This window comes from Pseudophryne corroboree (genome assembly GCF_028390025.1).
Source record: "Pseudophryne corroboree isolate aPseCor3 chromosome 3 unlocalized genomic scaffold, aPseCor3.hap2 SUPER_3_unloc_76, whole genome shotgun sequence".
Classification (NCBI taxonomy): Eukaryota; Metazoa; Chordata; class Amphibia; order Anura; family Myobatrachidae; genus Pseudophryne; species Pseudophryne corroboree.
Genome location: NW_026967570.1, coordinates 172,501 through 193,030, shown reverse-complemented (window position 1 = coordinate 193,030; position 20,530 = coordinate 172,501). Strand labels below are relative to the sequence as shown.

At 49.2% G+C, this 20,530-nt stretch overlaps 1 protein-coding gene across 1 annotated transcript in view; it reads left to right on the top strand.

Moving 5' to 3' along the window:
- The first annotated feature begins 113 nt into the window (after nucleotides 1–113).
- Nucleotides 114–20,530, top strand: part of LOC134984715 (gastrula zinc finger protein XlCGF26.1-like) — a 30,910-nt gene continuing 10,493 nt past the window's right edge. Inside the window, exons 1-2 of the mRNA XM_063950227.1 lie at nucleotides 114–199; nucleotides 340–879. Coding sequence (XP_063806297.1) covers nucleotides 531–879 — 349 coding nt within the window. The 5' untranslated portion in view covers nucleotides 114–199; nucleotides 340–530. The remainder of the gene's footprint in view (nucleotides 200–339; nucleotides 880–20,530) is intronic.

Genomic DNA, 20,530 nt, shown 5'->3' with positions numbered 1-20,530 from the left:
ATGTACAGGGGAGAGCAGGTATGGGGGCCCCTACATACACACATCATCTGATAATCACATATATACACTGTACTCAGTCACTGTGTGTCTCCTACAGATGGGCCCAGTAACAGAGATACCCCAGAGAGATGTCCCCGTCCTCTGTATTCCCAGGATTGTACAGAGGAGAATCACAGGACCCCACAGGAGGATCAGGTAGGTGGGATTTAGGGTCTCTCCAATATATCTCAGTGACTGTCACTATATGATCTGTAGAGAAGCTGTGTGTCTTATACACTGATATTATACTGTTTCACCTCAGTTAAGTCTGACTGTGCAAATTTTTGTGTTTTTAGGTAGAACGTCTGTCTGATATTAAAACAGAAGATATAGAGGGAGAAGAAGAGACGTATGTGACTGATATAAAGGCAGAAGATATAGAGGGAGAAGAAGAGACGTATGTGACTGATATAAAGACAGAAGATATAGAGGGAGAAGAAGAGACGTATGTGACTGATATAAAGGCAGAAGATATAGAGGGAGAAGAAGAAATGTATGTGACTGCTATAAAGGCAGAAGATACAGAGGTAGAAGAAGAGACGTATGTGAATGATATAAAGGCAGAAGATATAGAGGGAGAAGAAGAGACGTATGTGACTGATATAAAGGCAGAAGATATAGAGGGAGAAGAAGAGACGTATGTGACTGATATGAAGGCAGAAGATATAGAGGGAGAAGAAGAGACGTATGTGACTGATATAAAGACAGAAGATATAGAGGGAGAAGAAGAGACGTATGTGACTGATATGAAGGCAGAAGATAAAGAGGGAGAAGAAGAGACGTATGTGAGGGATGATCAGCAGTGTAAGGAGGAGGAGATCCCTACAGATATCAGCACAGGTGAGTAATAAACACATATTCTCCTTACTCAGTGACTACAGCAATCTCTTATCCTACACCCTCCTCTGTCAGTACAAACTAATGAATGTGTATTTTTCCAGTGGGGGGAGTCAGGAGCCATCAGCACTGTGACCTGACGGTTCCGTAAGAGGGCCCTCACCACCTCGAGTCCCGCCTCCAGTCACAGAATGGATGTTTAGGTGACACAGTACCTGGCCAGATAGGGGATTCCCACTTACCGTCAGTAATCGCATGTTACCGACTATGATGCCACCACCAGACTCCTACCCTGCTGTGGTGCCTGGAACCACGGTTCTGCTCTGTATGCGTCGACACATTGTCTTACCACACCTGTGTGGTGCTGACTATTCCCCACTTGTCGCTTGTCTAGAACTCTGCGCGGTAGCTGGCGGAAGGCAGAGTTTGGGGACACTGAGTGTACCCTGGACAGCCGGAAAACTGAGCTAGGTTTCGCCTAGCCCTGCAGGTCGCAAGATGAGGCGGTCATCTTGAGGCAGAAGATGTTTATTTGCCCAAAATAGTCTTAAAAAAGACTCGGCAATACTGCAGATGTTTACAGCAGAACGCAAATGGTATAACACACTCTGGAGGCTCGCAGGCCTCCTTTTTATGTCCATGTTCCACACAGTACCACAGGGGGTAACCAATCACTATTTACTCATGAGCTGTGCAAACCTTGGCCACATGCACAGCTTCCATTGTCCTCTATGGACAGTGGGGAGTGGTCACTCTTCTTTGACCGTCCCATCCTGGAGGGTTGGGATCCACCCTGGTGATGATCAGTCTGGGCTGGGGGAAAGTTTTCCTGCTGAAACTTACTTCCAGGAATCTGCCCGGGACCTAGCTCACCAGCTGCTTCCTGAATTCGGGCTCCAGAGATGGGCAGCCTAGATCCTCTGTCAGGGTTTTCTGTTCACCGAGGGTGATCTCTATGGATCCCCCCGCCGCTAGGGAGCCGGCTAGCCCGGTCCCCTGTGAGTGGCGCACCCACGGTGTCCATGTCTGCTCCCTCCTGGAGCCCGGCAGCCCATGACGTTCATACTGGCCGCCGCGGCCCTCTCCCACTGCAATGTTGAGGCGCAGGGAGCCCAGCTCCTGGACCTCAGCACCTGTCTCCTCCCGCCGCACAGGGAGCCGGCTAGCCTGGTCCGCCATCTGTGGCGCAATCTGGTCATCTGTGGCTCCTTTCTCCGGCGCATACACCTAGAGCCGGAGGTCCTGGTCTCCCAGCTGCGGCGCCTTGCAGCACTCTCTCCTCTGGCGCTGGTGTGTGTACGCGTGGGGGTTTACCACTTCGCTGCCACTGGAGAGGATCCGGGCCGCAGCAGGGCGCCATCGATGATAGTTTTTTTACATTTCAATACCTGGTGCCTAGCGTCAGTGCATTTTAAAAGTGTCACCAAGCGCCTAGTGTCCTGTAAAAGGCGCCGGACACTTAAGGGTTAACCCCTTCAGTGCCACGGCTGCTATTAACCATGTGGCCGCCAGGGCCTCCGACAGCAAGCACCAATTATACTCCTGCTCTCCCCCTCACATCATGTCAGTTTCCAGCACAGAGATCTGACCAGTCTCCTCCCCACACTCTCTGGTGTATCTCATACATCAGGAGCCATCAGCCCCTATTACACTCCTGCTCTCCCCCTCACATCATGTCACTGTGTGTTACCAAACCAGAGATCTGACCAGTCTCCTCCCCACACTCTCTGGTATATCTCATACATCAGGAGCCATCAGCCCCTATTATACTCCTACTCACATCATGTCACTGTGTGTTACCAGCCCAGAGATCTGACCAGTCTCCTCCCCACACTCTCTGGTGTATCTCATACATCAGGAGCCATCAGCCCCTATTATACTCCTGCTCTCCCCCTCACATCATATCACTGTGTGTTACCAGCCCAGAGATCTGACCAGTCTTCTCCCCACACTCTCTGGTATATCTCATACATCAGGAGCCATCAGCCCCTATTATACTCCTGCTCTCCTCCTCACATCATGTCACTGTCACCAGCAGCCATACTGTGTGCTAGCAGTACCTCAGCCTATGGTATTACATGCCCTGAGTGTCTCTATTAGCACACGCCGGTCTATAGATAATCCATATAGACCGGCGTGTGCTAATAGATATATTAATTTCTCTGACGTCCTAGTGGATGCTGGGGACTCCGTAAGGACCATGGGAATAGACGGCTCCGCAGGAGACTGGGCACATCTAAAGAAAGATTTAGGACTATCTGGTGTGCACTGGCTCCTCCCCCTATGACCCTCCTCCAGACCTCAGTTAGATTTCTGTGCCCGGCCGAGCTAAATGCACACTAGGGGCTCTCCTGAGCTCCTAGGAAGAAAGTATAGTTTAGGTTTTTTATTTTACAGTGAGACCTGCTGGCAACAGGCTCACTGCAACGAGGGACTAAGGGGAGAAGAAGCGAACCTACCTAACTGGTGGCAGCTTGGGCTTCTTAGGCTACTGGACACCATTAGCTCCAGAGGGATCGCACACAGGACCCGACCTCGTCGTCCGTTCCCGGAGCCGCGCCGCCGTCCCCCTTACAGAGCCAGAAGCAAGAAGATCCGGAAAATCGGCGGCTGAAGACTTCTGTCTTCTCCAAGGTAGCGCACAGCACTGCAGCTGTGCGCCATTGCTCCTCATACACACCTCACACTGCGGTCACTGATGGGTGCAGGGCGCTGGGGGGGGGGGGCGCCCTAAGCAGCAATATTTACACCTTGGCTGGCAAAACTAACACCATCTATAACCCCAGGGGCTATATAGGTGTAAAAATACCACTGCCATAATTACTAAAAAAGCGGGAGAAAGGCCGCAGAGAAAGGGGCGGAGCCATCTCCCTCAGCACACTGACGCCATTTTCCCTCACAGCTCCGCTGGAAGGATCGCTCCCTAGCTCTCCCCTGCAGTCCTGCACTACAGAAAGGGTTAAAAAGAGAGGGGGGGCACAAATTTAGGCGCAGTATAAAATATATATGCAGCTATAAGGGAAAACACTCTGTATAGTGATATCCCTGTGGTATATAGCGCTCTGGTGTGTGCTGGCATACTCTCCCTCTGTCTCCCCAAAGGGCTAGTGGGGTCCTGTCCTCTATCAGAGCATTCCCTGTGTGTGTGCTGTGTGTCGGTACTGCTGTGTCGACATGTATGATGAGGATAATGATGTGGAGGCGGAGCAAATGCCTGTGAATGTGATGTCACCCCCTGCGGGGTCGACACCTGTGTGGTTGGACTTATGGAAGGAATTACGTGAAAGTGTCAACTCCTTACACAAAAGGTTTGACGACATAGGACAGCCGGCTACTCAGCTTGTGCCTGTTTCAGCGTCTCAAATGTCATCGGGGGCTCTAAAACGCCCGCTACCTCAGATGGCAGATACAGACGCCGACACGGATACTGACTCCAGTGTCGACGATTAAGAGACGAATGTGACTTCCAGTAGGGCCACACGTTACATGATTGAGGCTATGGAAATTGTTTTACATATTTCTGATACCAGTACCACTATAAAGGGTATTATGTTTGGTGAGAAAAAACTGCCTGTAGTTTTTCCTGCATCTGAGGAATTAAATGAAGGGTGTGATGATGCGTGGGTTTCCCCCGATAAAAACTGTTAATTCCTAAAAAGTTCTTAGCATCGTACCCCTTCCCGCCAGAGGATAGGGCACGTTGGGAAACACCCCTAGGGTGGATAAAGCGCTCACACGCTTGTCTAAACAGGTGGCACTACCGTCCCCGGATACGGCCGCCCTTAAGGAACCTGCTGACAGAAAGCAGGAAAATATCCTAAAATGTATATACACTCACACGGGTGTGATACTGCGACCAGCAATCGCCTCAGCCTGGATGTGCAGTGCTGGGGTGGCTTGGTCGGATTCCCTGACTGACAATATTGATACCCTAGATAGGGACAGTATATTACTGACTATAGAGCATTTAAAAGATGCATTTCTATATATGCGTGATGCACAGCGGAATATTTGCCGACTGGCATCAAGAGTAAGTGCGCTGTCCATTTCTGCCAGAAGAGGGTTATGGACGCGGCAGAGGTCAGGTGATGCTGATTCCAAAAGACATATGGAAGTATTGCCTTATAAAAGGGAGGAGTTATTTGGGGTAGGTCTAACAGACCTGGTGGCAACGGCTGGGAAATCCACATTTTTACCCCAGGTAGCCTCTCAACTTAAGAAGACGCCGTATTATCAGGCGCAGTCCTTTCGGCCCCATAAGGGCAAGCGGTCAAAAGGCTCCTCATTTTTGCCCCGTGGCAGAGGGAGAGGAAAAAGGCTGCAGCAAACAGCCAGTTCCCAGGAACAGAAGCCCTCTCCCGTTTCTGCCAAGTCCTCAGCATGACGTTGGGGCCTTACAAGCGGACTCAGGCACGGTGGGGGCCCGTCTCAAAAATGTCAGCGTGCAGTGGGCTCACTCACAGGTGGACCCCTGGATCCTTCAGGTGGTATCTCAGGGGTACAAATTGGAATTCGAGACGTCTCCCCTTCGCCGTTTCCTAAAGTCTGCTTTACCGACGTCTCCCTCCGACAGGGAGGCGGTATTGGAAGCCATTCACAAGCTGTATTCCCAGCAGGTGATAATCAAGGTACCCCTCCTACAACAGGGAAAGGGGTATTATTCCACGCTGTTTGTGGTACCAAAGCCGGACGGCTCGGTGAGACCTATTTTAAATCTGAAATCCTTGAACACTTACATACAATGGTTCAAATTCAAGATGGAGTCACTCAGAGCGGTGATTGCGAACCTGGAAGAAGGGGATTATATGGTGTCTCGGGACATCAAGGATGCTTATCTCCATGTCCCAATTTACCCTTCTCACCAAGGATACCTCAGGTTTGTGGTACAGAACTGTCACTATCGGTTTCAGACGCTGCCGTTTGGTTTGTCCACGGCACCCCGTGTCTTTACCAAAGTAATGATGATACTCCTTCGAAGGAAGGGAGTTTTAGTTATCCCTTACTTGGACGATCTCCTGATAAGGGCAAGATCCAGGGAACAGTTAGTAGTCGGAGTAGCACTATCTCAAGTAGTGTTACGGCAGCACGGGTGGATTCTAAATATCCCAAAATCGCAGCTGATTCCGACGACACGTCTGCTGTTCCTAGGGATGATTCTGGACACAGTCCAGAAAAAGGTGTTTCTCCCGGAGGAGAAAGCCAGGGAGTTATCCGAGCTAGTCAGGAACCTCCTAAAACCAGGCCAAGTGTCGGTGCATCAATGCACAAGGGTCCTGGGGAAAATGGTGGCTTCTTACGAAGCGATTCCATTCAGCAGATTCCACGCAAGAACCTTTCAGTGGGATCTGCTGGACAAATGGTCCGGATCGCATCTTCACATGCATCAGCGGATAACCCTATCTCCAAGGACAAGGGTGTCTCTCCTGTGGTGGTTACAGAGTGCTCATCTTCTAGAGGGCCGCAGATTCGGCATTCAGGACTGGGTCTTGGTGACCACGGATGCCAGCCTGAGAGGCTGGGGAGCAGTCACACAGGGAAAAAATTTCCAGGGCTTGTGGTCAAGTCTGGAAACGTCACTTCACATAAATATCCTGGAACTAAGAGCCATTTACAATGCCCTAAGTCAAGCAAGGCCTCTGCTTCAGGGTCAGCCGGTGTTGATCCAGTCGGACAACATCACGGCAGTCGCCCACGTAAACAGACAGGGCGGCACAAGAAACAGGAGGGCAATGGCAGAAGCTGCAAAGATTCTTCGCTGGGCGGAAAATCATGTGATAGCACTGTCAGCGGTGTTCATTCCGGGAGTGGACAACTGGGAAGCAGACTTTCTCAGCAGACACGATCTCCACCCGGGAGAGTGGGGACTTCATCCAGAAGTCTTCCACATGATTGTAAACCGTTGGGAAAAACCAAAGGTGGACATGATGGCGTCCCGCCTCAACAAAAAACTAGAAAGGTATTGCGCCAGGTCAAGGGACCCTCAAGCAATAGCGGTGGATGCTCTGGTAACACCGTGGGTGTACCAGTCAGTGTATGTGTTCCCTCCTCTGCCTCTCATTTCCAAGGTACTGAGAATTATAAGACGGAGAGGAGTAAGGACTATACTCGTGGCTCCGGATTGGCCAAGAAGACTTGGTACCCGGAACTTCAAGAGATGCTCACGGAGGACCCGTGGCCTCTACCTCTAAGAAGGGACCTGCTCCAGCAAGGACGCTGTCTGTTCCAAGACTTACCGCGGCTGCGTTTGACGGCATGGCGGTTGAACGCCGGATCCTGAAGGAAAAAGGCATTCCGGATGAAGTCATCCCTACCCTGATCAAAGCCAGGAAGGATGTAACCGCACATCATTATCACCGTATTTGGCGGAAATATGTTGCGTGGTGCAAGGCCAGGAAGGCCCCTACAGAGGAATTTCAACTAGGTCGTTTCCTGCATTTCCTGCAAACAGGACTGTCCATGGGCCTAAAATTAGGGTCCATTAAGGTTCAAAATTCGGCCTTGTCGATTTTCTTCCAGAAAGAACTGGCTTCAGTTCCTGAAGTTCAGACGTTTGTCAAGGGGGTACTGCATATACAGCCTCCTTTTGTGCCTCCAGTGGCACCCTGGGATCTCCAATGTGGTTTTGAGATTCCTAAAATCACATTGGTTTGAACCGCTTACCACTGTGGACTTAAAATATCTCACATGGAAAGTGGTAATGCTGTTGGCCCTGGCTTCAGCCTGGCGCGTATCAGAATTGGCGGCTTTGTCCTATAAAAGCCCTTACCTGATATTTCATACGGATAGGGCGGAATTGAGGACTCGTCCTCAATTTCTCCCTAAGGTGGTTTCAGCGTTTCACCTGAACCAGCCTATTGTGGTACCTGCGGCTACTAGGGACTTGGAGGACTCCAAGTTGCTGGACGTAGTCAGGGCCCTGAAAATGTGTTTCCAGGACGACTGGAGTCAGAAAATCTGACTCGCTGTTTATCCTGTATGCACCCAACAAATTGGGTGCTACTGCTTCTAAGCAGACTATTGCTCGTTGGATTTGTAGTACAATTCAGCTTGCACATTCTGTGGCAGGCCTGCCACAGGCAAAATCTGTAAATGCCCACTCCACAAGGAAGGTGGGCTCATCTTGGGCGGCTGCCCGAGGGGTCTCGGCTTTACAACTTTGCCGAGCAGCTACGTGGTCAGGGGCAAACACGTTTGCTAAATTCTACAAATCTGATACCCTGGCTGAGGAGGACCTGGAGTTCTCTCATTCGGTGCTGCAGAGTCATCCGCACTCTCCCGCCCGTTTGGGAGCTTTGGTATAATCCCCATGGTCCTTACGGAGTTCCCAGCATCCACTAGGACGTCAGAGAAAATAAGAATTTACTCACCGGTAATTCTATTTCTCATAGTCCGTAGTGGATGCTGGGCGCCCATCCCAAGTGCGGATTGTCTGCAATACTTGTACATAGTTATTGTTAACTAAATCGGGTTATTGTTGTAGTGAGCCATCCTTTGAGAGGCTCCTCTGTTATCATACTGTTAACTGGGTTCAGATCACAAGTTGTACGGTGTGGCTGGTTTGAGTCTTACCCGGGATTCATGAATCCTTCCTTATTGTGTACGCTCGTCCGGGCACAGTATCCTAACTGAGGCTTGGAGGAGGGTCATAGGGGGAGGAGCCAGTGCACACCAGCTAGTCCTAAAGCTTTACTTTTGTACCCAGTCTCCTGCGGAGCCGCTATTCCCCATGGTCCTTACGGAGTTCCCAGCATCCACTACGGACTACGAGAAATAGAATTACCGGTGAGTAAATTCTTATTATAACCAAAGAATACTGCGGCCTAGGCCAACGGATGCGGCAAAGCCGCTACTCACGGAACCGTTACAAATACTGGCAAACGTACAGGAACCCCCAATGTAGCCGACACAGACTCTCAGAAATGGAGGACAGGCAGAATCCCAAACAGACCAGTGGACACCAAAAAGCCAGATATTCGACCAGGCACAAACAAAACCACAGGACTTTTGGACAGGAATGCTTCATGGCAGGACACGGAATCAGACACAGGAACTGACACTGGAAGCAGCTAGACTGACACTGCTAGACAGGAGCTCAGGAACTGGCAGGGACTAGCTCAGAACTCAAGAACTCTGGAACCCTTGAAATATCACCAGTGTCTGTGAATTGCACTGAGCCAGAATATAACAGAGAGTTAATTAATTGTCATGTAGCTGCCCTGCTGCACAACTGAGAGGTGCAATCAACAGACAGGTGAGGCTGAACACATGGGAACAAGCTGCAATTACACAGACTCACCACTGGCAGCAAACAAGAATCTTCTTAAACCAGAGCAACGGGAAATCCTGGCCTGCAAGACAACTATAAACCTAAAATAGGGAAAACAGGAATGAACCACTACCTGTGGTTCATAACAGTACCCTCTCCTTAAGGGTGAGCTCCGAACACCCCATGACACCCACGGGGAACATAAACAGAAGTATAACATAAAATACATAACCAAAATGCAAAACAGGAATGAGCCACATCCGTCGCTCATAACATTACCGCCCCCCCCCCCCCCCCCCCCCCTTGAGGAAGAGCCAAAGGACCCCAAAATTCAGACTTTCTAAAACAAGGTATACATTAATAAACCTGACACTGGAACAAACAGACAAAGACAAGAAACAGAAACAAGGGGGTCAATTTACTAAGGTGGGAGATTTTACCAACTGGTGATGTTACCTATAGCAACCAATCAGATTATATCTACTATCTGCTAGAAGCAGCTTGATAAATGGTAAATAGAATTTGATTGGTTGCCATGGGCAACATCACCAGTTCTAAAAATCTCCCAACTTTAGTAAATTTACCCCAAGCTGTGGCAACAGCTTGTAACAGTGCCCCCCTCTTGACGATGGCCACTGGACACAAGACGAGGGAAAAAATGTTTTTTTTCTTTTTTTTTTATATACACCACAAGGCAAGAGTCAGCAATAAGAGGATTTTGGTACTTACCGATAAATCCATTTCTCTGAATCCTCTAGGGGACACTGGAGTCCTATACAATAGGGGTGTGAAGCTTGCAACCGGAGGTGTGGCACAATCTAAAATTAGCATTGCCTGCACAGCCGGTTCCTCCCCCTTCACATCCCTCCTTCCTCAGTTTGGAAAATTTGACCGAGAGAATAGGACATGATACTAGAGCCCATAGCGAGGAACCGAACCGTACAACAAAGCAAACAGCAACCAATAACTCTTTTGACAGAAAAACTAACGCTGTTTGCACAAACTGTTTTAACAAGAACTTTTGAACACAGCAGGTCGACAGCACCGAGGCGGGCGTCCAGTGTCCCCTAGAGGATTCAGAGAAATGGATTTATCGGTAAGTACCAAAATCCTCTTTTCTCTTTCATCCACTAGGGGACGCTAGAGTCCTATACAATAGGGGACGTCCCAAAGTTATCTTCCAGGGAGGGAGTGCTGTCGGTGGTCTGCAAAACCAAACGTCCGAACGTAGAGTCTCCGGACGCAAAGGCATCAAACTTGCAAAATTTCGCGAACGTGTGGGCTGAGGACCACAATGCCGCTCTGCAAGTTGAGTAGTGTAAACACCTCTGGCAGCCGCCCCTGAGGCACCCACTGAGCGGGTAGTATGAGCACCCATCTGAACCGGAACCTGTTTCCCACAGGCAATATAAGCTTGCCGAAATGGCAAGTCTAATCTATTTAGACAAAGACTATTTAGATGCTGGTCAACCCTTCGTTGGCCCATCCTTAAGACAAACAGCCTGAATATCTGAAAGACGACGTAACCTGTACGTCTACCCGTAAAGCTCGGGCCACATCCCAGGACACGTCCCCAACTGCGAGATCCTGAAAAGATGGACCCACAAGTGACTGTTTTACGTGAGACCCCGAAACAACCTGAGGAAGGAAATCTGCTCTTGTACGGAGTTCTGCCCTATCCTCATGAAAAATGTAAAAAGGGGCCTTTACACGATAAGGCTCCCAACCCAGAAACCCGCCCGGCCGAAGCTAAGGCAAGCAGTAATGCGAACATCCAAGAGTAGATATGTCAGGACCGTTCTTCCTATAGGCTCAAAAGTTGGTGGTCACAAAAATCCAACACCAAATTTACATCCCAAGGTGCAGTGGGAGGACGAAAAAGGGGGGTGGATCCTCTGAACACCCTGTAAAAAGGTTTGAACCTCTGGCAAGGATGCTAACCGTTCTTGAAATAGGATGGAGAGAACCGAAACTTGAGCCTTCAGATAGCCCAGCCTCAGTCCTACCTCCAGACCGGCCGAAAGGAAAAGTAGAAGTCTGGAAAAGTGGAAGTTCGTCGAATTCCACCCACATTCTTGACACCAGTCCATGGTTTCAATAGCCATGCCGTTAAACGTAACCTGTTCAGGTCTGGGTGTTGGAACGGTCCCTGAGATAGCAGGTCCTCTCTCTGAGGTATCCGTCAAGGATCTTCCGCTAGTAACCCTCGCAGGTTTGAGTACCCACTCCTGCGGGGCCAATCTGGTGCGGTTAGAACCGACCACACTCGCTCTCGTTTTAACGTCTTCAGAAAACCTGGGTACGAGTTGGAAAAGTGGAAAAATGTAAAACCTTCCTGTAACACCAAGGAAGTGTGAATGCGTCAACTCCATGTGCTGCTGGATCTTTTGTCCTGGACACATATCTGGGCAGCAGATTGTATTGTCGTACGCCATTAGGTCGACTTTAGGTAGACCCCATCTCTTCACCACCATGTATAAAAAATAAAATTCAGTGGATGTAGGCACCACTGTCATGCATGTCCTGGTGATTGAGATAATTTGCTTCCTAGTTCTCCACACCTTGAATGAACACTGCAGAGAGGAGGATGATTCGCTTTTCTGTCCACAATATCTGTGTGGCTTCTTTTAACGCCACCCTGCACCGTGTTCCACCTTGACGGTTTATGCATGTCGTCGTCGTGACCTTGACCGACTGCATCCTTATGTGTTGGCCCATGACTTGGTCTTCGGCTAAGAAAAGTGCATTTTAAACTGCTCTTAGTTCGAGAATGTTTACGGGTAAGTCTGCTCTCCAGTAGCAATCTCTAAAACGGCACCCCAACCTCTGAGACTGGCGTCTGTTGTCAGGATCCTCCAATCCCAAATGCCGAATCTCTTGCCTTGGAAGTCGTATTCTTTGATGTGGAAGCCGGTGCAACCCTGCTCCCTGAGCAATGAGGTTCATCTGTAATGGTCGGGAATGAAGTCTGTCGTACAGGAGAGCTTAGACAGACGTCACCATCATCCCGAGAATTTGCACCCAGAGGTGTAGAGAAACCGTTTGTGACCTCAGTACCGGAGCCACTGATCTCTATAGGTCCTGGACCTTATTCTCTGGTAGGAATACGCTTAATTGTACCGTGTCCAAGATGAGACCGAGGAATTGAATCCGTTGAGTTGGCATGAGGTAGGATTTCTGGAAATCCACAATTCATCCATGTTGAATGAGAAATTGATGAGATGTCTGAACATCCTTGATCAACTGTTCCCGAGAGGATGCCTTGATTAGTACATCGTCTAGATAAGGACTAAACGTAACCCTCAATAGTCCCGATTCTGAAACCATGATTGCCATGATCTTCGTACAGAGTCTTGGGGCCGATGATAGACTGAACGGCAAGGCCCTGAATTGGTAGGGATCCGTCACCCGTGCGACCCTTATGTAAGCCTGGTGAAGGGCCCGGATTGGGATATGCAGCCTTTATGTCCATGGATACCATGAACTCGTCTTGTTCTAAGCCTGCAATGACCGACTGGAGTGGTTCTATCTGGAATCTGTAGACCCTTAGAAACTGGTCTAAAACTTTTAAATAGAGTATCGGCATGACCGTCCCATCTGGCTTTGGCATGACAAAAAATTGGAATAGAGACCCGTACCTCTCAGAGGCGGGAAACGGAATAATGACCTCTGACCGCAGCAATGTTTGATGCAGGCAGTCGTGCTTTTGCTTACTGAGGGCACAGAGGCAATCCTTGTAAAAAAAAAAAAACTGACTGTGAGGCCTCTGTGGGAAAACACGGGTTGTACCCCTGGGAGATTAGGTAATTTATCCAAAATTCTGGTGCGGTGTTGGCCCAGATGTTCCGAAACCGTCCAGATGTGCACCATCAAGGGGGATCTCAGGTGAGCCGGGAGACCGTCCTGCCCTGGTCTCGTCTCTTCAGCAGGTTTATCTTTTTGGCTGCTGCCTGTGAGCGGCCTCTATCTCTGCCCCCACGTACTTGTGTACCGAAGCCTCTTCCTCTGGCTCGCAAGGACGGCGATCTAAATGAATTAAACGCTGTTCCCGAATAACCTCTCCTAACTTGTGGAGTGGCTCTTGTATAAGGAGTAGGCAGAAAAGAGGACTTCCCTGCTGTAGCTTGCAAAATCCACTTGTCCAACTCTGGACCTAAAAGTATCTCACCCCCAAAGGGGATGGATTCTACCGCCCTCTTGGTGTCAGTCTTCTCACCATTCTCCGTCCGTCTAGCCGATTATGGCTGATGCAGAGACGCGCGATGCTAGCCTGCGAATATCTTTAGAGGCTTGACGCAAGTATGAAGCGGATTCTTGAATGTGTTCCGCAAGTTGGGTAATTTCTGCCAAGCAATTTTTTTCTTCAATAGCCTGTACAATATGTCCAGACCATGTGCCCCTGGCCATGGTAACCCAAGCGTAGACGACAGTAGGTCTCAGTTTCTGCTACAAAAATTTACTTTAAAGCTGTGTCAACCTCGTGAAGTCGTTACATTAGGTAACGGTAAGATTGTCATCTTTGACAACCTTCCTAGGGAAACGTCCACTACCGGTGGAGTCTCCCACTTATCCATTACACCACTAGGTGGGGGATAAGGTACTTGAAACACTGTGTTCAAAAATTGAAAACGTTTGTCAGGCTGTCTCCATTTAGCCTCTTCCATTTGAGATTGGAGGGATTTAAAAATAGGAAACGCTGCTGAACGCGGTTTGTGGGATTCGAACCATTTGAATTCTTCTGGCTCCTTTTACTTCTGCTACCTTAAAGTTTAGGATCGCCTTCACCGCTTCGCTTAAAGAATCAATACCTGAAATTGCCGTGTCCTCTTCTGGAAAATCGGCAGCTAGGTTAGATTCAATGAACTCATCTCCTCTGTATCAATGAGAAGACCCTTTTCTCCTCTGCTTCTGGTACAAGAGGATTAGGCCTTTTAACTGCCCTGCATACATTTGTTACGGCTTGTGCGGGCGGCGTTAACCTGATGAGAACGTGTTCCATCGTCTTTGAGAATCCTGCAGCCTTTGATTGTTGCGTGCGGGAGTCCGCCATCTCATTGGAGATTTTATCTGCAAGGTTATTTTTCCATGACCTAGCCGGAGCACTGCTCTCAGGTGGAATGTCCTTGTCTAAGCAGGAATCGCACACCTCGGAGCTGCCATCCGCATGCTCATTCCGTTACATGCAAACATAAAAGGTCTTGGATGTCTTGGTTGGTGTTTTAGACATGTTGACCAAACCCCTTACCAGACCGCGTCGCAGCGCTTTCACCCTTTAAACTAGGAAGAGAAAGACTGTAATATATGACGGAAGCAAAAGGTATTGAGTTGCCTGGCTGGAAATATCTCTATATTGTAGAGAAGAAAATATAAATAAAAAATAAATAAAAATATTTAATTTCTTTTGTCTTTACACCAGCCGACTTGCAACCGCCTCACACCCAACTGTACGTCAGCTACGGTGTTAGAGTTGGCTTCACTTGCTTCTACGTATTTTCTGTAGGCTCTTTGTAATAGAGTTCCTTGGAAAAGACCTCATAATCCCATTATATTCTTCAGGAGATTCTCATATAACATTTCACCAGCAGGGTGCGCTGTGTTACTATTAATCTATAATAGGGGGAGGTGCACTCCATGCTTGCATGATTTTTAAGATGGCCGACCATTAAAAATTTTGGACACTTTATTTAGAAGGGGGATCTTCCTCTGGTGAGCCCCCCTGCTTACACTCTATGGCCGTGTCTTCACGCGGCTGAGGAATTCTCCTCCTCAGCTTCGTGCTCACTGTAGCGTCTCCTCCCCTCCTCCGGCGGCTGAGGTTAAGTGCTCCACAGCGCTGTAATACAAATCTCCCGCTGGCCGTCGCGCGCCGGGACCGCTCTCACAGCTCCCGTAGCGGCGTCTTTCTCTGCTGGCAGGGAAGACTTAAAGTGCGCTCTCTACTGTGCGCTCCCCGCTGGCCTCCCCCACACGCAGCTGAAGGATCTCAACCGCGCAGCACTATGTTTTAGACGGCATGCACCGGGACCGCTCTCCTCCTCCTCCTCTCCCCGGGTCCCGTAGCGGCACCTGCTGACAGGGGATCCCGCCCCACACTGACCGCTGTCCGGCGCGCCTGCAATAAAGCAACCAGTACTCACAGTTGTATGTTGAGAGAGATGCAGACCCCTTTAGAAGGAATCCTTGTCTCTCAATCCTGAACCTTGTCCTCCTTTTATTAGGGGGACGCAGCTTTCACTTCTGGTAAAGCCTGCACCCCCTTTTCATTTAGGTGGGATAGGGCATTTACCATCTTGTCTTTTAAGACCTGCACCCTCCCTTTAGTTAGGAGGGATTGGGCCAGTCATAAAGGATTAAAAATAAATAAATATATAAACAAAACTTCATGGAGCAGGAGCTCTCTTCAGTGCCTGTTACCTCCTCGGCACAATTTTCTAAACTGAGGGAGGAGGGATGTGAAGGGGGAGGAACCGGCTGTGCAGGCAATGCTAATTTTAGATTGTACCACACCTCCGGTTGCAAGCTTCACACCCCTATTGTATAGGACTCCAGTGTCCCCTAGTGGATGAAAGAGAAATTTATTTTTCTTTTTTACCCTGTGCTTGCTTGGCGACACCAGGAAAGGAAGAAATCTCTGGCTCTTAACATTCTTCAAAACATATAGGTCGAGCAATCAGATGCTTCTTCCGTCTCCTACCAGAGTGCCCCGGCATATAAGAAACCTTATCATTTTCGGAATCTGAGAGCAGACCATAGATTGGTTGCATTCCCCTAGGTACCGAAACTTTAGAAGATGACAGAAAAGCACATCCTGTAGTCAAAGCAATGGGCTGAGACTCTTTCTGAACCCCACCCGGGGCAGTGACTTTCTGAACCCCACCCGGGGCAGTGACTTTCTGAACCCCACCCGGGGCAGTGGCCTTCGGGAACCCCGCTGGGGCAGTGGCCTTCGGGAACCCCGCTGGGGCAGTGGCCTTCGGGAACCCCGCTGGGGCAGTGGCCTTCGGGAACCCCGCTGGGGCAGTGGCCTTCGGGAACCCCGCTGCTGTCAGCACCTCGGATTCTTTTACTGGGACCGGGCCGTCGGTTCCAGTAAAAACTTCTCTCGGGACTATGACTTCCGGGACTTTTGCTGAAGCTATAACCTTCAGAACCTCCACTAACGCTATGCCTCTTAAGTGCTTTCCTGGGGAAGCGACCTCTAGACCCTTCTTAGGGGCTGCGTCTCTCGAGACCCCACTTGGGGATATTACTTCAAAGATCCCTTCTGGAGTTTTGCTTCTCGAGTTCCCTTCTGGAACTATATGGTTTTAGATACCCTTTCTGGGGTTGCTCTTTTCAAGTCCTTACCTGGGGTAACAGCTTCTGAGACCCCTTCTGGTATTGACACCTGAGCTATAATATTCGATGTCCCTCTATAACCTAGAGCACCCGGTACTCTGGGCACCGGGCACGGCTCCAGGACTCTGGGCACCGGGCACGGCTCCAGGACTCTGGGCACCGGGCACGGCTCCAGGACTCTGGGCACCGGGCACGGCTCCAGGACTCTGGGCACGGCTCCAGGACTCTGGGCACGGCTCCAGGACTCTGGGCACGGCTCCGGACTCTGGGCACCGGGCACGACTCTGGGCACCGGGCACGACTCTGGGCACCGGGCACGACTCTGGGCACCGGGCACGGCTCCAGGACTCTGGGCACCGGGCACGGCTCCAGGACTCTGGGCACCGGGCACGGCTCCAGGACTCTGGGCACCGGGCACGGCTCCAGGACTCTGGGCATTGGGCACGGCTCCAGGACTCTGGGCATTGGGCACGGCTCCAGGACTCTGGGCATTGGGCACGGCTCCAGGACTCTGGGCATCGGGCCCGGCTCCAGGGGTTTGCAACTCTGCTTCCACAGGAAAATCAAGAGAGGAGAGAAACATTCTCCTTTGGTTCCTGAATCTATAATGGGGCTCCCTAGCCCAAAAACCCCAATTATAGGACAGAGAGCTTTTTAGTGTGGGTTGTGTGACAAGCACCTCTGCCACAGTTGACAGGAGTAGGTCATGTATCCTGACTCAACTTGGCCAGAGGGCATGACTTGTCGCCACACTTTGGCTTGCTCAACTCACAGGTCTGCAAATAGTGGCCTAAACCCCCACAATATAGGCATAAATCTAAGATTCTGCGATGCAGACGCTCCTATTCTGAGAGCCTGGGCCGCGGAAAACTTTTAAACCTTTTCTCTTTAACTAAACCTGATGATTCACTTGTCACCATACTGTGAGCAAGAGTCTCTTTATAGGATGAACTCTCAACAACTTCTGGCAAAGTAAGCAAAATTTTGGTCAGATGGTTTTGCAGTTGCCTTAAGGATTGCTGCAAAACTTCCAGCCGCTCAGGTTTCAAAGCACTGAAAGCAGAGTTCAGGGCTGAGAGAGATGCTTGCATAGTAGGCATAGGAGGATTTCAAAAAAGACAAGACTAGACACGATTGTTGTTAGACACGATTGTTGTTAGACACGATTGTTGTTAGACACGATTGTTGTTAGACACGACAAGACTAGACTTTTAAACTAGACAAGACTGGATTTTTAAACAGCGGACTGGATTCTGCACACTGAGTTTTAGACAGGGCTGGATTCTAGACTAGCCTGGGCCGTGGAAAACTTTTAAACCTTTTCTCTTTAATTAAACCTGAGGATTCACTTGTCACCATACTGTGAGCAAGAGTCTCTTTATAGGATGAACTCTCAACAACTTCTGGCAAAATAAGCAAAAATTTGGTCAGAAGGTTTGCAGTTGCCTTAAGGATTGCTGCAAAACTTCCAGCCACTCAGGTTTCAAAGCACTGAAAGCAGAGTTCAGGGCTGAGAGATGCTTGCAGGGCTTGCATAGGAGGATTTCAAACTAGACAAGACAAGATTGTAAGACAAGATTGTAAGACAAGATTAGACTGGACTTTTAAACAAGACAAGACTGGGCTGGATTTTTAAACACCGGACTGGATTCTGCACACTGAGTTTTAGACAGGACTGGATTCTAAACACCGGACTGGATTCTGCACAGTTTTAGACAGGACTGGATTCTAAACACCGGACTGGATTCTGCACACTGAGTTTTAGACAGGACTGGATTTTTGACAAGACTGGATTCTAGACTAGACACTGGACTGGGCCAAAAAAAGTTTTTTTTTTTTTCTTTTTTGTGGTATGGCTGGTGATAATGTTAGGTTCCTGGTGCTCAGAACAAGGGAGATGTTGCGTAGTGAGTCCTGAGCACCAGAACGTGACGTTGAAATAAGGTGTGGTGTGGAAATAGCCACTAGCACCCTACCTCCGTTGTTTTACCCTTGTGGTCAGTTCACGCCTGAGTAACTATGGGTTCTTGGGCCCATGGCAGCCAAATTTGAAGGGCGAATTATGTCTGCCCAACTCCGATGCCCCCAGGTCTTGGTGTGAAACAAGGCGTGAATAGAGACCGGATAATAAAAAGCGGACCTCTAACTAAAACAGAAAGCTAGGGGCTACTAACTACCCTAAAACTAAATATATGTGCGGCACGCCGCCAAAGGAAAAGAACAACAAAGGAAATGTTGTCCACACGACGACACAATACTTTTGCATACCGGCGGTGACAGCATAAGCGGAACCCTCTGCAAAACACCAGTAACTAAATATAACTAAAGAATACTGCGGCCTAGGCCGACGGATGCAGCAAAGCCGCTACTCACGGAACCGGTACAAATACTGGCAAACGGACAGGAACCCCCAATGTAGCCGACACAGACTCTCAGAACTGGAGAACAGGCAGAGTCCCAAACGACAGACTGGTGGACAACAAGAAGCCAGATATTCGACCAGGCACAGACAAAGCCACAGGACTTCTGGACAGGAATGCTTCATGGCAGGACACGGAATCAGACACAGGAACTGACACTCAGGAACTGACACTGGAAGCAGCTAGACAGACACTGCTAGACAGGAGCTCAGGAACTGGCAGGGACTAGCTCAGAACTCTGGAACCCTGGAAATATCACCAGCGTCTGTGAATTGCACTGAGCCAAAATATAACAGAGAGTCTTAATTAATTATGTCGTGCAGCTGCCCTGCTGCACAACTGAGAGGTGCAATCAACAGACAGGTGAGGCTGAACACATGGGAACGAGCTGCAATTACACAGACTCACCACTGGCAGCAAACAAGAATCTTCTTAAACCAGAGCAACGGGAAATCCTGGCCTGCAAGACAACTATAAACATAAAATACGGAAAACAGGAATGAACCACTACCTGTGGTTCATAACCCCTTCAGAGAACAGCACAAACAGGCTCTAACCAGAGCAGAAGGAGAAGTGGGAGGCCCTGGTGCACAACTGAGCAAGAAGACAAGTACATTAGAGTCTCTAGTTTGAGAAATAGATACCTCACAGGTCCTCAACTGGCAGCTTCATTAAATGGTACCCGCAAAACGCCAGTGTCAACGTCTACAGTGAAGAGGCGACTCCGGGATGCTGGCCTTCTAGGCAGAGTGGCAAAGAAAACGCCAATAAAAGGAAAAGATTCATATCGGCCAAATAACAGACATTGGACAGAGGATGATTGGAGAAAAGTGTTATGGACAGATGAATCGAAGTTTGAGGTGTTTGGATCACACAGAAGAACATTTGTGAGACTCGGAACAAGTGAAAAGATGCTGGAAGAGTGCCTGACGTCATCTGTCAAGCATGGTGGAGGTAATGTGATGGTCTGGAGCTGCTTTGGTGCTGGTAAAGTGGGAGATTTGTACAAGGTAAAAGGGATTTCCTCCTACAACAGGACAATGACCCAAAGCACACCTCCAAATTTATACAAGACCTATTTATGGAAGAAGCCGGCAACTGGTATTCTGTCTGTAACGGAGTGGCCAGCGCAGTCACCAGATCTCAACCCCACTGAGCTGTTGTGGGAGCAGCTTGACCGTATGATACGCAAGAAGTGCCCATCAAGCCAATCCAACTTGTGGGAGGAGCTTCAGGAAGCGTGGGGTGATATTTCTTCAGATACCTCAACAAATGAACAGCTAGAATGCCAAAGGTCTGCAATGCTGTAATTGCTGCAGAGGGAGCATTCTTTGACGAACGCAAAGTCTGAAGGAGAAAATTATTATTTCAAATAAAAATCATTATTTCTAACCCTGGCAATGTCCTGACTATATGTTCTGTTCATTGTGCAACTAATTTGATAAATAACTGAGTTTTCATGGAAAACACGAAATTGTCTTGGTGGCCCCAAACTTTTGAACGGTGGTGTATACTGGCGCTAGGTGACATCTTTAAAATGTATGGACCTTTCCTGCGACCGCGGCAGTGAGGGAACCCCCCCCGGTGTGCCGGGGAAGAGCGGAACCACTGCAGCCAGGAGATCAGATCC